This window comes from Heliangelus exortis, chromosome 2 (genome assembly GCF_036169615.1).
Source record: "Heliangelus exortis chromosome 2, bHelExo1.hap1, whole genome shotgun sequence".
NCBI classification, from domain to species: Eukaryota; Metazoa; Chordata; class Aves; order Apodiformes; family Trochilidae; genus Heliangelus; species Heliangelus exortis.
In genome coordinates, this window is record NC_092423.1 from 36,727,377 (window position 1) to 36,750,568 (window position 23,192).

Sequence of the window (23,192 nt, forward strand, 5' to 3'; positions counted from 1 at the left end):
TTTTACAGTGATTGTGCATGTCTAAGATTAAGCAAAGCTGTATGACCAGTGCTATCTCAGGAGGATGCTGAGTCATTAACTCATGTTTATTGCCTCTTGCCATCTTTAGATTATTGCGATTTATAGCTCAAAGGCCTTTTAGGCTGTTTATAAGTTAAAATTAGCTAAATTCTTCCGCATGCAAGTGATAAGTCACTTGGCATTTGTATATCATGGGACATAACTTCCTAGCAACGATGCCAGGCAGCTTCCAAGATCTTTTTTCTTTCTGTGCAAAGTCTAATTGAGGTACTTGTCCCTAGTTGTACTGCATTACTGCACCCTTTGTTTTGCTATTTTGTTAATCATATATTCTCTTAAAGAATTTACTGAACTTAGATATTATGTAAGTTATTAGGTATACAGCTTCTTCTTCAATCAGACTACATTAAAATGTTTGTTTATTATCCTGGAGTCTTTTAAATCAGATATAGTGATGACCTAAGAACTTGCTTAAGTTATACATAGTAAGTGATCAGCCAGGTAAAGTAGCCGACACAGGCTGTAATACGGAGCATATGAACAGAATTGGACATAATTTATTCTGAACCAAAAACAGGAGCCCTAAGAGAAACAATAACTGGAAAAAAAAATTTAGAATATCGCATTTTACATTATCATGTGGATTTTTTCTTTTACCAGTCTTACTGCTGATGGTAACAAATTCAGTCTAAGCATTACTGGACTAAATGCTTATCGACTGCTGAGGAAGTCACATTTACTTATACAGGCTAGTATAAATGGGAAGTCAGACCATTTTTCCATGTATGTGCATTTTCTGAAATGTTTAAATCACTGTTAGCATCAGAGTTAAACTTGGCCTTTCCATCATGCTCTGAGAGATTCTATTAAAACACCTCTGGATGTACATTATTTAAGATTTTATAAACCTTGCAGAGAAGTCTTCTCAGTTATTCCTGTGAATTAGTTCAGTGGTACTAGGGTGAAATTTCATATTCTATGTATTTTATGGATTTTAGTTTAGAACACAATACATAGCTCAGCCTGTTCTAGTAAATACAGAAGCTTTATTGGTAAAAGAAACACTATGAGTAAGTCCTTTGAATGTAGTTATTGTTCAATTTATTTTAAATCTACCTGCAAGGGGCTACATTTTTTAAACAATGATGCTACATTCTAATGTCAGAATCAGTCATCTAGACTTTTGTGTATGTTTTCTGGTCCACACTTTTCACACATACATTTTTCACGTGATGAAGTGGTGTGTTAAATTGCAGGCTAACCTAATATCAGGGTTGCTGTTTAGATTTGTGGACACTTAGAAGCAGTTTTACTTAAAATGGAAACCCCCTTATTTTTGTGCATCTTGATTTAAACTGCAGTGCACAAACAAAATTATTTCAGAGGTTTTGCCCAGAGAGTACACAGAGTTTACTCACATAAGCGTATACACATGCAATTTGTGATTTTATACAAAAAGATCGCAGAAGATGCCACTTGATTGTCATAAATCAGCAATCAGAATGCACCAAAACTGACTGGGTTTGAGCAATGTGTTTCACAAGATACTCTTAATATTGCCAGAAGTTTTTGTTCATAGCTCCAAACCAGTGTGTTTGCCTGTCCTATTGTTCAGCAGATTTCTGCAGGGCTGAGCAGGCTTTGAGTTTGCACCTTGTTGTCAGCATCCCTTACCTGGTCTCTGATGTGATCAGCTTTTCCTATCACAAGATAAGCACGTGTGTGGGTGCTCTATTGTGGTTTATGTTAATGTTCCTAAATTAAATAAGCTTAAATGGGAAAGCCACTTTTAATACGTTTTTCTGTATCTAGAATCTACGTTTATCGAAGGATAAGTAAGTTAAGTATTTCAGCCTCTGTAAGACTTTTGTACTTCTAATGGCAAAATCTCACGGTTAATTTTAGGCATTTATCACTAATTATCAGAATGAATCACTTTTTATTTAATTCGTGGCAAAATATATTATTTTAGGTCACAGTTGTTGAAACTAAAATGCTACCAGAAGATCTGTCCCAAGCAACCAATGCATGCATTCAAATCATGCATCTGGTACTAAATTAACTTGAAGCGAAGGAGAGTCAGGGTTGTACCTACAAGATCGTTTACCAGAAAGTTTCATCGTTTATTTCAGAAAACTTAAAACAACTTGCTAAGATTGAAATGTTTTTCACCTTTCCAGCCTAATAATTATTTTATAAATATCAGAAGTGCTGTGCACTTAATTCTTTCGCTGAAGGCATTATTTTCCCTTGCTGTACACTGCTTCGAGCGTGCTCCATTTAATCATTTTTAAAGCTTATTTGGTGTAAATTGAATTTAACACTGTAGTTGCAAGAGTGATGTGTAAAAAGTCCGAAAGATTGGCGGTAGCAGAGGGGGTGGGGGGCGGGCTGCTGGTCCCCGCGGTGGAGCTGCAGAAGGGAGCAGAGGCTGCAGCATCCTAAACTCGGCAGCACCCTCTCTTGGCACGATGCTGCAGTGCCCGGGGCTGCCCTCCCTCCCTCCCTCCTTAACTTCTCGGGAATCCGTCAAAATACACAGAACAGAGAAATCCGCAGCTCCGCAACATTTTACTTTTTAAAGATCTAGTTTATGGAGTAAAAACCTCAATTTGCCGTATGTTTTGGGGTTAGCTCTCCTCTTATTTTTACTTTGTCTTCGTCTACTGCCATTTTGGTCTTTTAGCGGACCCAAATCAAAAAGCTTCAGTCGTCTTAGTCTTTTTGTATTTTTTTTTCTTTGCTGCAGAGATCCTGAAGACTTTCCAAACTGCGTATTTGGTGCTGTAGAAATGCAAATTGTCTGCTCTTTTGTAAACCTTTCAATTGTCAGATTGCTCTCTTTCAAAATAATAGAGGAGCCTGGAATCGCCCATGCTAAAATTAAGAATTTATAACTGTATGGAACAGATGTTTTCATAAACATTTGCTATAATTAATTTCAACTAGGGGATTGAAGGAACAAAGCAGTTTTTCCCTCTTCAAAACTTTATTGCCTTTTCCCCATACAGCCAACTCAGAAATCTTTGCTTTAATATTGTTAATGAAACAAATTTACTCGTCTGTTTGGTTTTCATTGTAAAAAAAGGAAAGCTTAATTTCAAGAGGATACTGGCCTGTAGAACAATGGACAGATGAGCTGAATTTCAAACATTGCATGTGAAGAATTAACATACAGAGCATAAGTCTTTAGGTGCTCATTTCTGAGACCACAGCTCTGTGGTGTCAGTTGTCAGATATTCCTACATATTTGAATTATTTTTACCCAGATCATTTTGACAGATATCTATCTGTGGAAGAAATAGTATGAAGGAATTTTATGTCTGAGGAGTTGTGAACTTTGGTGTTACAAAAAGCAAAGGAGTCTCGTGGCATTATATATAGTTTTAATGCATAATAAAATGCTTATTGTATGTTGATTACCCCTTTATACTCACAATAAAGGTCTGCAATCTGTTAGGCTTTTGTTTTTGTTGTTTGTGTTATATGAGGAACACATTTTTACTAAAATCTTTCTTTCACATTTGTATTGTCACTATATTTTGGGGGATGTTTTTTATAATGTATATGGTTAAGAATCAGAATTTTGGTGGTATTGTGAAGAAGAAAAAACATCTAGGCATTATTGTTCTATTTTTGATAGTTCTTCTATATCATGTAAACATCATTTGAGGAAAAAAATGTTTCAAGTTTTAAAATAAGCACAGCTTAATTGTTTTATACCTGAAAGAACCACTGCAGCTGCAAGGATTTTTAGAGCAAACTAGAATTCCTGACTGATCTGTCATCTATAAAGTGTGCAAAGAAAAATAGGTAGCTGTCATTAAAATTACATTTCAGCTTTCAATAACCATTTAATGAGTAGCGTAATTATATAAGTATGGTACCTCAAGTACTTCACTCAATAATTAAAAATAATCTCATCTTTAAAGTGAAAGCACTGTAATTATTATTTGACTTAACCAGGACCACTGTTATGATCTCCAGTGGCACCTCAGATTGTTCAAAGTGGTTTTGAAAGTATAAATTAAAATTGGATAAATCATTAAATTATTAAGCTTTAAATATGCTGAAAATGAATATGGCATGGAATTTGGAAGTCGTGTTACAAGAATTGACAACCTTAGACTGCAAGCATATATTTGTGTTAAAAATTTTCCTTGTCTCTAATCATAAAATACTGCATTAATGATGGAATGTTTTATATCAACCTGTTTTATATCAACTTAATTTTTCACAACTGGTAAATAAATTCCGTTTTTAACAACATTTTAACCTTCTAGCAGGATACAAAGAAAATATTAGGCAGAGTGCAAAGTCGTCAGCGAAGAGATCTATCTCCATTTTGACACTTGTAAGCAGGGGAATGCACAGTTTGATTTCCTAAGTGGGATCACTTTTATCATGAATTCCTAAACTGTCAGCCATAAAACCCTTTCATAGCTGACACAGGATTGGTAAAGCTGTTATGCTGTATAAATATACATGTGTGCCCACACAAAGACATGTGTATGTGTGTACACAATCATACAGAAATATAGAGAGAGGTAAAGAAACTTCTTCAGTATCAAAACCTACTTTCAAAAGAAAAAAAAAAAAAAGTTCAATTATTTTTTAAAAGTAAAAGTATATCCATTGAGCAATGGGTGTCACTCAAGCTTCCTCACCCCTTCTCTGTAAGGAGTCCTGTGCTGAATTTTTGCATCTCACGGAAAATAGCTGTTTTCAAAGAGGTAATAAAGGAGATGAGTGACAAATGGCTGATCCTTACATGGTCCTTCACACACTTTTTACTCTGGCTGAGCACATGCTTAAGCTCAAAGTGCTCATTGTGCCTGCTTCCTACCCAGAGCATTTTCCCACTCTTGAGCCAGGGCTCTGAAATGGCATCCAGTTTCTTGATATCGCCTGAAGTGGAAACTATTCACTGCACCTTGAAAAAATCTTACTTGAGAAGATATTAAACTATCAGTATAATAGGCCGTTAAAAAATAAAAATAGAAAACTAGTGTGTATTTAAACTAGGCTTCTTCTTGTTACAGTTTCTATGCATGGTTTTCAGATAAACTTCCAAAACTCCTTATTCTGTGTTGATCTATTTTGTGCTGTGTCTGTGATCTCAAGTTCTTACAAGAAAACAGCTACAGCAAGTGACAAGCCTTTGTGTTCTGGGTGAATCTAGTACCCTAGGAAATGCACAATAAACAAATCCTAATCCACACATCTCTGAAATCTAAAGAAGCTGGCATTTGGAATGCTTTTTTTTGACTGCTTAGTAAAAGCATCAATTTTAAATTTACGAAATCTCTTGAAAAAGCCTGCAGCTGTGTCCAGTAGTACTAGGTTCAAGGCACCCAAGTCCCAGATCCCTTTAGCCCCTAGTCTCAATGCACAAAAACAGCCTTTACTGATAGAGATAGAAATTAGTTATTTCAGGAGAAAGTGTTTCTTCAGTTAAAGCAGCAACAAGAAAAACATTCGGGTGATTTTCAGTTCCTTTGGAAGGATTCTGCCTTATTTTGTTGCTGTATTAAAACCAGTTACTATTTGAGTGCTGAAAGCTGGGTACGTTAGCTATACTTAGTTTTTTACTTCTTGTGGTACTGAGTTGTTCCTCTTCTCTTACCTCTGAAAGTGTGCTAAGATTTTTTTTTCAATTCCCACCTCTCACCACCACCTCTAGCTTTTACAATTGAATTTTCGAAACCTTTTCAGGTGTGAGGCAGGGTTGGTAGAGCATCCTTTGTTTCTTTAGCAGCCCTTCTTCCCATTCTTGAGCATAAGAAATTATCTAAAGATTAGGATATAATGAATCAACTAGCATTTCTGAAGGAGACCAGAATTTCTGTTACCAGTATCATGAATCTTATATTCAGAGCTCTTTAGCGTACATCCTGGTTTCGCCAGAAATTTGGATCATTATCACTTATTACAAAAGTAATCTATTCATTCTCATGGGGGTTCACCAGACCTTTCAAAAGGAGTAGTAACAGGAGCTTGCCCGAGGAGAGATAATCCAGGGCATGGATTCCTACAGCTTGTTGTTGGTGTCATTGGAACTTTAATTTGTTCTCAGATATTGCTGACTATGAATGCTTGCCAGGATTTGCTAGAAAGCCTTTCAGATAACAATAGGTAAAATTATGGAATTTTCCTTTAAGTTAATATTTTGCACTTTTTTCTTTATCAGTTTTATCACTTTCAATTAAAGACATCTAAATCATCTTTCAAGATGTTATACATATGTGTCTTTAAGGGGATGGAGAAAAAAGAAAAAAATCACAAAAATGCCCACTGCACTGTTCCTGAGAGCTGAATGTGCCCAGTCCTATCCAGTTTTAGTAGCTGCTGCTAATGATGCCTCAAAAACGGCTCTGAAAAAAAAAAAGAGAACCACAGTAAATTGTATGATATCAGATTTACTAGCAATGGGTGTACAATGAAGAATCATCTTCTGACAGAGGGCTTCAGAATAAAGCAAGCGACATGTAGAGTGGTTTGTGAAGGACAGCTGCAGGGGTGTTCTTTTATACTCAATGGATGTAGCAGACCCAGGATCCCATGAGGTTTTTTTTGGGACCAGGATGAAAGAAAAATTTTTTCATCATGATTCTTGTTTTCTTTGCAGAGTCCTGTTGACTCTTCAAGCAGGACAAATGATTTAGCTGAAAGATGATAAAAGGCCTTGGATTTTTTGATACATTCTTAAACCTCATTCTACAAAAAGGTAGAAGATTGCATTGCCATTCCTGAAAAGAGTCCCAAAAGATATTTTTCTGATTATAAATTTAACTATTATAAATTTTCACTGAGAATGAGATTTCTTCTTCAGTCTGACTGGTATGATAGTCCAATGCCTAAAGGTTGTCAGAGTATAAATAAAGTACAGTAGTAAACTCAAAATCTGATTTGAGATTTGACATTTGCAAATGTCACTCCAGTCTTCAAGAAAGAGGACCTGGGTAGCTACAGAGGGGTCAGCCTCACCTCCATCCCTGGAAAGATGATGGTAAAACTCATTCTTGGTGCTGTCTCTAGGCACATCAAGGACAAAAGGCTTATCAGGAGCAGTCAACATGTCTTTAGTAAGGGGAAGTAATGTTTGACCAACCTGATAGCCTTCTATGAGGATATAACCAGGTGGATGGATGATGGCAGAGCAATAGACAAGTATTTTAGCTTGATTTCAGTAAAGCTTTTGACACTGTATCCCACAGCATCCTTGAAGCTAAACTGAAGAAGTGTGGGCTGGGTGATTGGGTAGTGAGTGGGTTAGAAGCTGGTTGAAGGACAGAAGCCAGAGAGTTGCTGTCAGTGGAATGGAGTCTAGTTGGAAGTCTGTTTCTAGTGGAAAGTCTGTACAATGCTGTAGTATTGTACTGTACTAGTACCAGTACTCTACAATATATTTATTGATGACCTGGATGAGGGAATAGATTGCACTATCAGTAAGTTTGCTGATGACACAAACCTGGGAGGAGTGGCTGACACCCCAGAAGGCTGTGCTGCCATTCAGAGGGACTTGGACAGACTGGAGAGTTGGGCAGGGAGAAACTTAATGAATCACAACAAGGGAAAGTGTAAACTCTTGCATCTGGGAAAGAACAACCCCAGACATGTATAGACTGGGGACTGAGCTATTGCAGAGCAGCACAGGGGAACAGGACCTGGGGGTGCTGGTGGATGAAAGGATGGCCATGGGTCAGCAATGTGCCCTTGTGGCCAAAGAGGCCAATGGCATCCTGGGGTGCATTAGAAGAGGGGTGGTTAGTAGGTCAAGAGAGGTTCTCCTCCCCCTCTACTCTGCCCTGGTGAGGCTAAATCTGGAATACTGTGTCCAGTTCTGGGTCCCTCAGTTCCAGAAGGACCGGGAACTGCTTGAAAGAGTCCAGAGCAGAGCGACCAAGATCATTAAGGGAGTGGAACATCTCCCTTATGAGGAAAGGCTGGGGGAGCTGGCTCTCTTTCCTCTGGAGGAGAATGAGGGGTGACCTCATTAATGTTTTTAAATATGTAAGGGTCAGCTTCCCGGAGGACAGAGTCAAGCTTTTCTCAGGGGTGACTAATAGGACAAGGGGCAATGGTTATAAACTAGAGCACAGGTGGTTCCATATAAATATAAAGAAGAATTTTTTCACTGAGTGGGTGACAGAGCACTGGCACAGGCTGCCCAGGGAGGCTGTGGAGTCTTCTTCCCCAGAGACATTCAGAACCCACCTGGGCGTGTTCCTATGTGACCTGCTATAGGTGACCCTGCTCTGGCAGGGGGGTTGGACTCGATGATCTTTCAAGGTCCCTTCTAGCCCCTGACTTTCTGTGATTCTGTGATGTGCTGCGTCCCAGTAAACAATGGCCCAGTATCACCACACTTAACCATATGGCTTTTAAAAGAGACTGAACTATGTTCATTCATTTCTCTGCTCAAGATCAGATGTGGAGATGGATATTATATGAAAAAACTTATTACTTAAAATTGTCCCAATATGAGAGAGACTGTTTTCCAAGATGCAAGGAAAAAAGGAACAGATGGTTATTAATAATGGCAGTGTCGTCTCCTGGATGAAATATCTGGTGTTGTTAATTTGGTTAAATATAGTAAACAAAAAGCAGATTGATTAAGTAGGATTTCCATTTTCAAAACAAATTGAGAGAGCCAATTAGCAAAATCAATTGGACTAAGCAATTTTAGACTAAACTGTAGTAGAGGTTTGGGACTTATTTTAGACAAAGGTGTGTAAAAGTTAATAAAAAAATGCATTTCAAATTAGATGAGAAAAAGCACTTGTAAGGAAAGATACATGCCAAAGTGAATGATAAAGTATTTTTAAGGAATGTCAGGGTTAAGCAAAGATCCTGAAAGAAACAGCAAAACAATTTGATCTGAAAAGAGGGCTACCTCCTGGATATAAGAAAATGTGGGGTTATAGTGATAATTAGCAAAAGTTAAATTGAATTAGATTGTAAGCAGGGAATTTAAATTAAGCAGAAAATACAACTTTACTATATCAGAATCTTTCTGAGCAGGAAAATTAGAACCACTGTGCAGTGCTAACAGCCAGATTATATTAAATGTTATCTAAGTATGATTCTGAAAGATTTACTTTTCAGTAAAAAAATAATTTCAGGAAAGGCCTGAAAATAAATAAGAAAATTAAAAGTAGTTTTGGGTAGATACTATAAATTAGCACATTCAATAGACATGAAAGCATTGGACTTGCAGGGTAACTGTTTCAAGCACACTGTTGCATGGAACAACATTCTCACTTTTTTGTAATTTTTTTGGTCTTTTTTTTGTCTTTGTTTTTCTTGGCTGATAGCATGTAATTGAAGGAGGGGAAACGTAGTACTTAGATATAGAGGAAAAAAAGGTGACAGCAAAGCAGCTACATAGGTTGATTGTGCTTGGCTTTAGAAAAGTTTTTTAAGGAAGAAGTAAGAAAAAGAAAAGCAAGTGAGATAACTTTAAGTGAGTCAGTTTTGTTAAACAGAAGGTCATGCCCAGCTAACCTGATAGCCTTTCAGAATATACATGAAGGAAATATGTTGTCTATCTGAACCTCAGTTAACCATCTGATATAGTGCTACTGATGTTCTGAAATAGAAAGGATGGGGATTAGTTATGTATAGTAATTACAAGTTGAATAGAGAAATGTAGATTTTAGTGAAAGAGGTTTTTTAGTGGAGTTTGCAGTGGAACTGATTTTATCTACTTGTTTTCATTTGTTGTCTTTCCATAAAGTGTGAGACTGCACTGATGGAATTTTATGAAGAAATAATAATTGTAGGTAGTATTATCCAGTGCAAGCACAAATAGAGCATTCAGGTAGGACTCATCCTTTCTGAGGAAAAGAGGACAAGAAACAGCATGGAATAATTTGAAATGCAGTATTGTACCAGCCAAAATTTGTGCTGTACAATGCGAACTGGGTTTTGGGGTTTTGGGTATTTTTTTGGTAAATAAACCTAATTTAGGAAAAAGACTGAAAGAAAGAACATGATTTCAGTAAGCAGAACAAAGTTGGGCAATGCTGTCTGCAAATGAATTTGGGAAATACACAGGGATGTAGAAGAACTATCAAGCTAAATGACATATTGGGCAAAAATAAATAGTCTAAAACAGGGCATTAATTATTTTGCTTTGAAAAATAAATGATTCTTTCTAGTAGTTAACGGTCCTGCAGTGGAATTAGTTACTGCAGAGAGGAAGGTTTTTGTAAACATCACTATTCCATGTATAACCAGCCCACATATACAAGAAGGTATTTTGCAGATGTGTTATGTAGTTTCAGAAAAGCTTTGAACTTGTGCTATGACCCAAAATATTTGGTATCATACAGTTAACTCAAAATTTTTCACAAAACAGATTAACTTTTACATGCTTTGTCTTAATGTTAGTAAAACCAAACTATCTAAAACCACCCATTATATAGTATACCCCTGTAACCTTATACTAGTAAAATTGTTTATTAATCAATTATTAAAAGTTGACAAGGGCCTTAATCAAAACTTTAAATGACATGAAAGCTCAGATTTTCAGAACATTCAGATTCCAAATTGAACATGGAGGCTCGCTGTCTTTCTTGCCAGCAGTAAGAATGTAAAGATGTAAAGTTGAGATTTGCCTGTGTAAGTTTTGTCATAAACTAAAGTTAGTGTTTATGGTAAAATCAATTGCATGTCTCATTTGTATTTGTTGTTATTTCCAGGGTTTGATTTATAACAATGGTGTTTTATTTTTGTATTAGGAGGATCAAATGAAAATGGAAGCACACACCACGCGTCAGATTCTGATGGAACGTTTATTTCTTACAGGTTGGTTATTTTTTATATTTATTTTCTAATTTTAAAAAGTTGTAGTATAATAAGCAGCAGGATCAGAGAATCATTTGGGTTGGAAGGGATGTTAAATATCATCTAGTTCTAAACCCGCTGCCATCGGCAGGGACACCTCCCACTAGACCGGGTTGCTCAAAGCTCCATCCAGCCTGGCCTTGAACACTTCCAGGGATGGAGCATCCACAGCTTCTCTGGGCAACTTTTTCTAGTATCTCACCACCTTTACACTATTTCTTCCTAACATCTCACCTAAATCTACCCTCTTTCAGTTTTAAACAATTACCCCTTGTCCTATCACTACATGCCCTTGTAAAACTTTCCTCCCCAGCTTTCCTGTAGGCCTCCGTCAGGTACTGGAAAGCCACTATAAAGTCTTCCTGAAGCCTTCTCTTTAGACTGAATTGTCCCAACTCTCTCAGCCTGTCCTTGGAGGAGAGATGCTCCAGCCCTATTATCATATTCATGGTCCTCCTTTGGACTCACTCCAAGAGCTCCTTCTGATGTTGGGAGCCACAGAACTGGACACAGTACTCCAGGTGGGGTCTCAGGAGAGTGGAGGAGAGGGACACGGTTACCTCCCATGACCCCCTGGTCACTGCATTTGATGTGACCCAGGGTACAGTTGGCTTTCTGGGCTGCAAGTGCACATTGCCAGCAAATCTGTCTAAAGCAAAAGAACAGGTCCTTTTTATTTTACAAGTATTGTACAATCTGAAATGCAACAGTCAGTGAAGTAAAGGACATGAGGGATTTAATTAAGGAACGATCTGAAAAGTTGTTTTCTGGATTATTATATTTTTTAAGAAAGCTGTTTAAAATCCTTAGCTAATTAAAGCACAGGATGTTTGTAAGCCTAAATTTTTTAAGGTGTTTTTTGTTTTGTTTTCTCCAAAGCATGCAGTAAAGTAGTAATTCTTACCTGAACTCGTAGCAGCTAAGCTTAAAGAAGTACGGTGCTGAGCAAGTTTTTGCAGCCCTGTCAGTGAAGTTGAGTCTTGTTTGGGTTCCTACTAGAAGGTGCCTTGTACTTAAAAGCACAGAAGGGTAATCAGCAGATGTCTGGTTTCATCTTTCAGCCAGCAAAATACTGTCTCTGCTACAAATGCTTAATCTTTGTCCATATGACTAGTAAATTAATAGTAAAATTTGTGCCAACCAGAATGACAGAGTCTGATTTTGATGCTTAGGTATGGTAAAATAAAACAGGCTTACCGGGTGGTTATGTTGGATTAATTTACTGAACTGTGACGGGTGGCATCTTCATTTTTTGTTTGTAGTCTACTGGAGTCTGTACTTCAAAGGGGTGTAGGAAAGCAGGAGGAACCTGCCTGTTTGCCTTGTCCTGGTTGCAGCCAGGTGGGTGGGGAATGTCACACGGTCACAGGCAGGGAGCTGTGCTGGGCCCATGGAGCCTCCAGGTGCAGGGAGAGGGCACCTGGAGGACTTAGTGCAGGCTGGAGCCTGAGAGATTGCTGAGGAGAGCAAGAAGCAAACAGCAGGGTCTCGAGGATGTGGAAAAGAAAGACTTTTCGCAAGGACCTGGAGGGAACAGCAAAGAGTTCAGTGCAATTCAAACGCCCAGAGGAAGCTTCTGGACTGAGAGCAAGGTTGGGAAAAAGGGTGTGCCTGCAGGGACACGGTGGGACAGGGGAGGTTGGCTGTACAAATCCTTCCAATTTTCTTTATTCCAGTAAGTCTGCTCTGATGAAACCACCTTGGGATGGTATAAAAACCTTCAAGGGTAGTTAGCATGTTCGCTTTGAGAAAAATATGTTAGCAGATCCATTTCAGGGTTCTGCTTAACTTGATTTCTTCTCGTATTTGTGTTCTCTAATGCATGCCACATGCTATCTAGATTAATAAGTGGGCTAAAAAATACCACCCAGAGTCATCTTCATGGGGTTTTTAGGTGAGAAGCACATATAGATACAGAGACTATGAAGCAGTCTGTAAAAATAGGCAAGACAGAATTTAGAATTTAGCCAGGTCAGCAGAAGGAAGGAGTTGAGAACTTTCTCTGCCATTAATTCCAGGGCATTTATACCTGAAAGTCATTAAATGAAGCACCTCAGCTGTTGTACCTGCCAAGGTAAACTTGAACTAAAAACCAGCTTCAGGTAGCCTCTGGTTCCATGAGAGCATAAGCTGTGAGGACTGAGGGAAAACAACCCTGTTTTCCTACTCCTTCCATCATCCAGTGGCTCTCATCCCTCAGTGATCCAGTCCAGCTCACTAGTTAAACACATCCAACTTAAAACATTGTGAATCCTCAATCCTTAAATCTCCACAAAAAAGAGGAGGTTTAAGTTGTCCTTTGTATCTCCATATTCTTTAATCTAAAGTGCATGTAATAAATAATGTTGGCTACAAATACGACTGAATAATAATTGTATTCTGTCAGAAAGCATTACAGCCCAACTTAGAAGGTTTAGGAAGGTTAATGAATATTTTAAAAGCAGTCCCATATACCACAGCCTGAATAGTGCTGAATATATGTATGTCTGTGTGTGTATACACACATACATTTAAAAGAAACCGCTTGACTTGTAATAGCTGACAAGCTAGAACTGTTATTATTAAGTAGTATTATAATGTCAGAGGTGTTAAATGAGTATTTTCTGAGTATTTTCTGTTCAGTGGTAACTCTCATCATATATTGAGACTGTTGAATATTGTGGTGTTATAGTTCTATGACGCATGTCAAGTAAAACAAGCAGCTGACACCTCACGAAGAGCACAAAGTTAATCTTAAACTACCTTGAAAGGTGACAGTACTAAATGGTTGTTATTTCTTTAAAGACTACGTATAAACTTAGACTTATTTTAGGATGCTGTCAATTAACAGTGTTTCGGTAAGTCGGTAATTTGATAAAACTGGTGATAGTCTGGTTTACCCGATGTGCTTCAATCTATTGTATTTTAAAAAGACTAGCTAGTGAATTTTTACTATAAAAGAGGCAAAGGCATCTTTGGATCACACAGATGCTTCCAGAAGGCTAATACATGCAAAATTCTACTGGAAATTTGTACTGAAACAAAAGCTGCTCTGTGTTTTATCAGTAACAGTCTTTACAATTTATTTGACAGAAGAGGCAACTCCAAATGTTTAAAAATATTTGACTGTGAATGTGTTTTGCTATTAAAGTGCTCTTAAGAGCATATTGGTTTTACCACAATTAAAAAAAAGAAAAACATGGAGTGAGGGTTGTTACTTGATTCCTACACTTTCTATTTTAAAGGACAATTTAGTGCTATCCAGTACAATATATGGATATGTGTATGTATTAATAAAGGATGTCAGATCATTGTCCTTTGATATATTTATAATGCTCCAGAGCTATTTGTGTGTTGTTTTTCTTAATATGATGGTGTCACCTTAGAGTTTGTTGGTCTTGCTTCTGTTGATCACAGCACAGATTTAATGCTGCTTACGTTCAGATAGTAAGCATTTCCCTCTAGGTTATAAAATTTGCAAGTAATGTAAGTGAAAAGCACATGTGACTGGCACATATTTCTAGATATTCTGTGAGTTTGTGAATGCATCCTGTCAGGTCACAGGAAATTTTCTAGTTGGTCTTCAGGCCAATAACAAAAAATTATTTCCTAGAACCATTTAATCAAAATTTTAAGTTAACCATTAGAAAAAAAATTGAACCAGAATTTAGATATACAGTGCTTCTCACCTTTAAAACATAAGAAACTTCTGGAAAATATTTGAGCTATTCTCTGCTGTATTGTTTTAATGCTATGGTTAAAGATTTTTTTGGATGTGCAAATTGGGACAGACTTCACAAAAAAGAGAAGAAAAATAGGTGTGGGTCTCTAGTTTCAATATCTGCAATGCAGTGCCACTGGAAAGTAGAAATACTGTCTTTCTCCTGCCTTCCCAAGGGCAGCTGACCTTCTCCTCGCCAAAGAGGTGAACCCCTTGCCAGCACATATGACTACAGACTATTACATTAATCTGTTTAGCCTCAGTACCAGCTGCTTGCATGTTTTTAATTATCTTATTAGATGGTATAACAGTGACCTATGAAATAAAATGAAGGTGAGTATTTTTTAACTTTATTTTACAGGCTATTTTTCTAAATATATTTTAATGACCTAATTATGACTTTTAAGGAGAGCCATTGATGCAGACATTCAATTTGGTTGATAGAATCTAATGTCTCAAGGACACATATTTCCTTCCAAGGTGGATTCATGCATTAATACTGCTTCTAATAAATATATAGCCTAAAATAAGGTCACTTTTCATACTTGTGTTGTTTAATTTACTTTATTATTCGAGACCCTATGACTACTATGTTGGATAATTTCTTAATACATCTCTACACATGTGTATAAATTTCTTTTTTACCCCATGTATCATTACAAAGTTCTTTCCTGTGTGGCTTAAACCCCCATGACAAGTGGTGATTGCTCAGATCTGTGCGTTATATAGACAGTGTTTATTCCTCGTTCTGCTGATATTTCAAATAGGCAGAAGATCTAGTATAAGAAAGACTTTCACATTCCATTTTCTTCCCCTGCCTCCTTACAGATTCTGCTTACCAGATGTTTTCCTTCTTACTGCAAAAAGGCAATGTGGTCCTGCTGGCTGAGGCATGTTTCTTGTGTGCCAGCCAACAACTGCAGGACTGATACTGAGCGTGCAGAAGAAAGACGGCAAGGGGTGCAAGCTGTTCCTCCCTCTTTATCCCCCCTTCCAAAAGTGGATAGGGAAACTAGTTGGACTTCTCTTTGACCTATGGCAGCAGAGCCAGAAATAGCTACAAAGCCTCTGTCCTTCTATGTTAAAAGTAGCACAAGGATGTAGGCAATTTATATACCTCCACCTTGTGGAAAACTCTCGTCTTAATCCATTAGGAAGCAGCCTTTGCCTGTCTGCACAAGCATATTCAGTCTTGTTCATATACAGTTGGTAACTATTTATTTTTCACTTTTAAACCACCTCTGTACAATTATAACCTATTTTTCCTAGCCTTTTCCACTATGTGACCACACATAGTCAAGAGTTGTAAAGACCAGCCTTGTTTCTGTTGCATTCTGCAAATATTTTGAGATACAAAAATTTAGGTATAGAAGGCAAAGCATTCTCTGCTCTGTGAGGAGAATTCTTAGCACTTTCATCCTTCCTCTTTTTTCACAAGAAAGTAGTAAAGCTGGCATCTATGTTTTGTCTTACCTGGAAACATTTGCTAGATTATTGTTTTCTTGTTGAGGCCATTTACATGCAAAGCCTTTACAGTACAAGTTACTTTCCTCTGAGGGCCTGTAAACTCTGTCCATGAATTTGGGGGATTATTCTGAAATATTACATGCTTATAATTTTTTTCTGGATGTGTTAGTCTATGCCAGTAGTCTCATTTTGTCTCTGTGAAGACATGAGGAATTCCATCTTGAAAATCTCATATTTCCAGCAAGAGAAGGTGACTATTTGCACTGATCACAGATTTCCTCTAGTGGCTTTTTTTTTTTCCACACCTAGGATCACTGTCACACCAACTGAGAGCTTAGAAGATTTATGGTTTTCTCTGAATTCTTTCAAAATTACCTTCCTGACTCTTGCTGTTGATGTATCCTTATATAATTTCCAGCTCCATCTTTTAATTGACTTCTTCCTTCCACAGCTGATCCGTTCTGCACTCTTTGCCTCTTCTCCAAAGGAATTTAGAAAGGATGTCTTGAGACTAGGAAAAATAAGTTGTCATTAAGAAACTGAAACCCTACAACCCTACCCTTTTTTTTAGAAGATCTAAACTTTTCAACAGTGCAAATTGTGATTTTTTTTCTTTAACTTTCCCTGTGGAAATTGTTACTTTCTGAAGCAGTAGAAATGGTACTATTTGCTTTCTGTTTGTATGTCGTGCAATCCCTTAGAAAGCAGAAGGAAGCCAACGTAACAGCCTAAAATGCTTTCAACATAGTATCAGAAAGGCAGGATTAAGTACCAAAATCTTTTATTAGCAGTATGCTTCTTCACAGGTCGATCATATTTTTGGAAAGACAGCATGAAGAGAAGCCATGTATGGGAGAATGGTAGTTGTTTTCTAACATCCATAGGAAGAAAGTGAAAATTTTGGTTTACCTTTAATTTATTCATGTGAAAATTAGTGTGTATACTACTGACTATATACTGTGAATTCATCCGATGCCATATTTTTTCTTACTAATTTTTAAAGTGGTTTTCGTTATGGAGCCCCTTTACTTTTTCATTCTCAGTAATCTGAGCTACCATGGCAATTGCAAAAGGTGACTGAGGACTGGAGGGAAGCAAATGTCATTCCTGTCTTCAGGAAGGTTAAGAAGGAAACCCAGGGAATAACAGGAATGTCAGCCTCGCTTTGATCTCTGATAAGGTTACGGAGCAGTTAGTACTGGGAACCATTTCCAGGCACATGAAGAACAAGAAGCTTAATCAGGAGTAGTTCAGCATGGATGCAGCAAAAGGAAATCATATTTGACCAACCTGATAACCTTCTACAGTTAAATGACTGTCCTTCTAGATAAGGGGAGAGCAGAGAATATTGGCTACCTGAATTTCAGGAATGCCTTTGGTACTGCCTGTCATAAGGTCCTCATAGGTAAATTGTCGATGTAGGGGCTGGAAAAGGACAATGGATTGAAAACTGGCTCAGAGTTGTGATCAGTGGCATGAAGTCAAGGCAGCTGGTAACTAGCAGTGTACCCCAAATGTCAGTAGTACATCTGGTTGCATTTAACATCTTCATTAATGATGTCAGTGACAGGGCAGAGTGTACCTTCTCCCAAGTTTGCAGGTGTCATGAAACTGAGGGAGGTCACTTACACACCAAATGGCTGTGCTGCCATCCAGAGAGACCGTGACAGACTGAACTTCATGAAGTTCGAGAAGGAGAATTGTAAAGTCCTATATCTGGGGAGGAAGAACTCCAGGCATCAAAATATGCTTAGGGCTGGAATAGGACAAGGGGCGGTGGAGGGGCTGATGAACATCAACTTGAATATGAGCCAGCAATATGACCTTGCAGCAAAGAAGGCTAATAATATCCTGGCCTGCATTAGGAGGAGTGTTGCCAGCAGGTCAGAGTGGGTAAACCTGACATTTTAGGTAGAAGTTCTTCAGTATGAGGGTGGCTAGACTCTAGAATAGATTGCTCAGAGAAGTTGTGGATGCCCCCTCCCTGGAGGTGTTCAAGGCCAGTTTGAATGAGGCTTTGAGCAACCTAGTACAGTTGAGAGGTGTCCCTGCCCATGGTGGGGAGGTTGGAGTAGATGATCTCTAAGGTCCCTTCCAACCTAAGCCATTCCCTGATACTCCACACCTCAAGTGCTGTGTCCAGTCCTGAGCTCTGCAGTAGGAGACACAGACACACTGGAGGCCTGGAGCATCTCTCCTATGAGGAGAGAATGAGACAGCTGGAATGTTCACCCTGGAGGAGGCTCAGAGTGTGATCTTACCAAAGTCTCTATAAGCATTTGAACAGAGTATAAAGGAGACAGAGCCAGGCTCTTTTCAGTGGTGCCCAGGGAAAAGACCAGAGGCAGTGGGGACATACTGAAACTCGGGAGGTTCCATCTGAACACCAGGAAGTGTTTACTGTGAGGGTGACCAAACACTGGCACAGGTTGCATCGGGAGGTTTTGACATTCCTCTGCTTGGAAGTATTCAAAAGCTGTCTGCACATGTTTCTGGGCAAGTGGGTGTAGGTGACCCAGCTTGAGCAGGGGAATTGGACCAGATGACCTGCAGATGTTCCTTTCAACCATACTGTGATGCTGTAAACTCTCAAAGTAATAAAAATTAAGATTGTTCTAAATCAGGTGCCGACGCTTGTGGCAAGGGCAGAAGAAAAAAGATCTCTATAAGTCAAAAACATTAATTTCCAGGTGAAAATTTAGTGCTAAGGTAAGATAGCATGAGCAGCATGACCATACCAGGTCAGAAATACTAAGTTGGAAGAATTCCAGTAGATTTTGCTATTTTAAAAATCATTTTTTTTTCTTTTTTTGTAAGCACTGCTAATCCCTTAGTAAGCTTGATAGGAAAGAAAGCAACTCAACAGAATCACTCTTGTGATTCTCATTTTGGGCCCAAGCCTCGTACAAGTCTTCCTTCTAATATAAAATCTTGCAATAATGAATTTTAAATATTTCTTAGAAGTTCTGAAGACCAGTGGGTCTAAGTAATATAATGAACTTCATTGTCATTCATTTAAAACACAGAACTGACATTGTCTTTGCAGGAAGATGACTAAAACTGGTGAATAGGATTGGTTTTTTTGTTTTTGGTTTTTTTTTTTTGATGTTCAAGTACACTTTTTAAGATCTTAATCATGCTGGCATTAGCTTCTAATGCATGAAATGTGCAGTGACATAGAAGCAAGAACATCTGCCACAGAACTGGGAATGAGTTGTTGTCTGAGTTTAGCAGCAAGAGAACCTGGAGAGGATCAGTTCTTTGCTGAGTACCACCTCAGTGTTCCCACTAGCTCTGTGGGATTTTAAATGGAAGAGCTGTGTACTACTTGTAACAGAACTAATGAAGGTTAAACCAGAGACCTTGATTTTCCTACACTCTGCTCAAAAAAACTGTGTAAAACTTGAATTCAAGAAGATAGGTTTGAAGAAGTGCAGGTTTTAATCCAAAGAGGTTTGAAGACGAAAGCTTTCTTGAAATAATGTGTAGTTGAAATGAATCTGAAGAGCAAAGTCTTGCTTTTAGTAAGACTATGTGGGTTTTAATGATGATAATAAAACCTAATAAGTTCAAGAGATAAAATTTATATTGTGAAATCACTCATTTTCTTATGTTATTGCATGCAAAATGGGCAGGTTTGCAAAGTTTAGATGGAATTAGCAATGTTAACTAGAATTGTGCATTTTTTATCATTTGATCATGAAGTCATCTGAGTTTGGAAATTGGTTGCATATTTTTAAGTATTGTCATGACCATGCCAGTTCTCAGTTTGCTCTTTCTAGTCAGGTGTGAGTAAGCAGAATCATTTTGGCATTTGGGGCATATTCCTGCAAAAACTATCTCCCCTCCCCCTGTTACATCGATTTTTTAGTTTGATGATTTGGAGAGCTTCAGCTTTTATCTTCTGTTATATATTACAGGAAGCTCTTCCCTCTTTTTAAAGAGTGCATGTCTGTTCATGCAATAAGGCTGCACACGTGCACACAAACAAAGTTCATGGGGTTTTGGTTAGCTGTGGCTATGAATTAGCAGAAGAGTAAAATAGCAGAAGGGAACTTGAATCAGGAGAACCAGGACTTAAATGTTCTATAGGTGCATGCAAAAGATTTCAAAGGTTTTGAGGGGCTTTAAACTAGAAAGCCCTGACACTGCAACAGGCAAATCAGTTGCAATACAATCCTAAAAATAATTTAACATAAGTGCTACATTTTGTTTTGCCATCCTGCAAAGTGTATAAAATAATAAGTAGAGGAGGAGCTGATGGACTTCAGAGTGTGGTATGGCTGTAACAACAATTCTACAAAACCTGGGCAATAACAGGGTTAGGAGTGAAGTGTTCCCCCAGGGCCAAACCTGGCTCTTTGGCTGAGAATCACCAAGGCAAAGTGGACAATTTGGAATATGGAGAAAGGTATCTGAGAGTTCTGTATTAGATCTGTTGCTGTTGGGAGAGGTGCTGGGCAAAGTTTCCTGTTGCCATTGCAGCAACTTCCCCAGACTGTACTACACACTCGCTCGTAGCCTAAAGAGCATAGCTAGCTATTGACTTTAGTTTACCAAAAGGAAGTGATTTTACCTTTCTTTGCACAAACCTTTTTAACTGTATGTCAGCCAAAAGTAGATGAAACTTAAACTATTCAGAAAAAGCTGTCCTTTGAACGTTGAGCCTCCCGGCAATGCAGCCATGCGTGCTCACACTCATGTGGCTGTTAACTCTGCCTCGTATCCTGAGGCAGGACTGTGGGAAACAGAAGCAAATACATCTATTTTCCAAGCAGAATGATAAGCCTTCACGTCAAGGCAGTCAAGTGGAGTGTCAGGGTAGCAAGTAAAGCCCCATGTGTTTCAGAAGTTGTTTTGTTTTTAGAAACTTGCTGCTCGTTTCTTGATACTGTCTTTTCAATTTTTTCCCCCTGTTTTTATAGAATTAAGTCTGTTTTCATTACATTCCTGGGTTTACCTCACCTTTTTCTCAAATATTCATTTTATGGCATAACAGGTAATACAGACTATGAGTGTTTCTTGGATTTATGTTTGAAAAGAACTGTTGCCTCTACTTAAATATAGATACTACGTTCAGTCATTGATGTTCCTATCAATGAAGACCTCAGATTGCAAAACATATGACATAATAATTTGAGAATAGGTTTGCTTTCTGATGGCTTTTCAGTAGCCTGTTGCTTCACTGGGTACCTCTGGGGAGCTGAGTGTGGGTCTCTACATTTTAAAAAGCACATTTGGAAGATTAGAAAAAAAAGATATGAAAAAGTGAAATTGGCTTTTCTGGGAGGATGCACACCATTTTCTTTTGAAGAGGATTTTGCTAATAGTAGCAGCACTGCTTAGGAGTTTTCTTTGGATTGCTATGAAACTTTCCATTTTATCCTTCAGTAACTGGTCTGGAGGGTGTAATAAGCTTGAGATTTATATTGAAATCTTAAATATGCAAATGTTCACACTTTTCAATAGTACTGCGGTATTTGTCCATGAATAAATATTCTTCGTTATCTAAATGTTTTTTGTAAATATAAAAAAAAACACACACACACACAAAAAAAGATATTTCAAAACTTGCAGTAAAAGGGGATTTTTCTTAAATGTATGAGACTAACTATGCCCACTGTCTGATGACCTGGTAGATCCTGATTTGTTACATGCAGTTTCAATGGAAAGCAAAGAAATCATGGACAGTAATATTCACCTAGTAGGTCTTAGCCCCTGCAGTCCCGCAGCTGAATCTTAGCCTCTTTTCAGTCACACAGACTGTAGTTTGATGTGGCCATTCACATTTTTACATTTCTGTGGGGTTTAGTGTCTTCCACAGAGGTTGTCTGGACATCACAGTGCAAAAATGCATCTTATACTATCTTTCAACTTTGGAAGAATCTGCACTTGTATATAACAGCAGCTTTGTCCTGTGAATAGGTAATAGAGAAGCTTTGTATCAGTGATTACTGTCTGTGCTATAGCACTCTTCCTTAATTGTATTTCTTCCTCTTTTGAACAGAGTATTTATTCTGTGAGGAGCTTAGGTAGGCTACAGTTGTGTTCTGTGTCTCTATGCTTGATGCATCAGTTTTGCTGTTCTATGGCAGATCAAAATTTAACCACAGAGCCAGAGGCTGATGTTCCACTACTAGCTAGCAGTGGATGGAAGTCTTTGTTACCTTTTCCCAACGCTACCACAGCTCAGTGTTGCCTCAGTAAAGCTCTGGGGAATACTATTTGAATTCCAGAGTAATTATCCAGGTATTTTTTTACATTATTTGTGACTCTCGTTCTTAAAGAGAATTACAAGTTACAGTCTCTATAACTATGCAACAATGGCATTCCAGTATCTTTTACCAAGATCCTAGACTTCAAGGATTTAAATACCTTTTCAAAAAAGGTGTTTAAATGCATGTAAATTTTACTTGGGCATCCTAGTGTAAAGTTCTTCTCATTGTGTTCAACATTCCTTACAGTGTGTTGACAGAGATACATTTCTCTTCCAAGTTTTTTGAATTTTGTCTCTGAAAATCTAATGTCTGTAATCAGATCCATGAAACACATCTTCTTGGAAAGAAAGAGAATCATAGAATCATAGAATTGGCTGGGTTGGAAGGGACCTCAGAGATCATCAAGTCCAATCCTTGAAGAATAAATAGGTTTGCTAGGAGCTGAACCTCGTTCCTTACAAGCAACATGCTGTGTGTATTACTGCAGAGCCGAGTATAAAAATGTTTTGCAGTCAGATAGAATGCTTATAGTTATGACATAAATGCCTGTTTCAAAAGATGGGAAGGAACAGATGAGAACTAAGGACAACCCTTGCAGAACGAATCAGCAAGCTTCATCCCTTCCATTGATTTTCCTGCCTTTTCATTCATACGCGTTGAGCACTTTTCCCACTTCTGAGTAATGCAGCTGCCGGTAACTCATGCCAATTACATTGGGCTGGTACTGCATAGATACAGCATGGCAAATGAAGTTTCTTAAAGAAATATTAATCCAATTAATTTTTCCTCATGTGGGCCTTACATTATGAAAACTTTACGATAGTATATTAGACAGGATATTTAAATAAGAATAGGAAATTAAAAATATGGGCAAAACAACTAGAAAATGTTAACATCAGCATTTGCCTTTGTTTCCATTGTACAGCCTAAAGGTG

At 38.0% G+C, this 23,192-nt stretch overlaps 1 protein-coding gene across 7 annotated transcripts in view; it reads left to right on the plus strand.

The window, feature by feature from the left end:
• The window catches only part of TBC1D5 (TBC1 domain family member 5), a 311,133-nt gene that overhangs the window by 139,966 nt on the left and 147,975 nt on the right, over positions 1-23,192 (plus strand). For all 7 annotated transcript variants that reach the window (XM_071735549.1, XM_071735553.1, XM_071735551.1 and 4 more), the window contains one exon: positions 10,767-10,833. In XM_071735549.1, the coding sequence (XP_071591650.1) occupies positions 10,767-10,833 (67 nt within the window). The remainder of the gene's footprint in view (positions 1-10,766; positions 10,834-23,192) is intronic.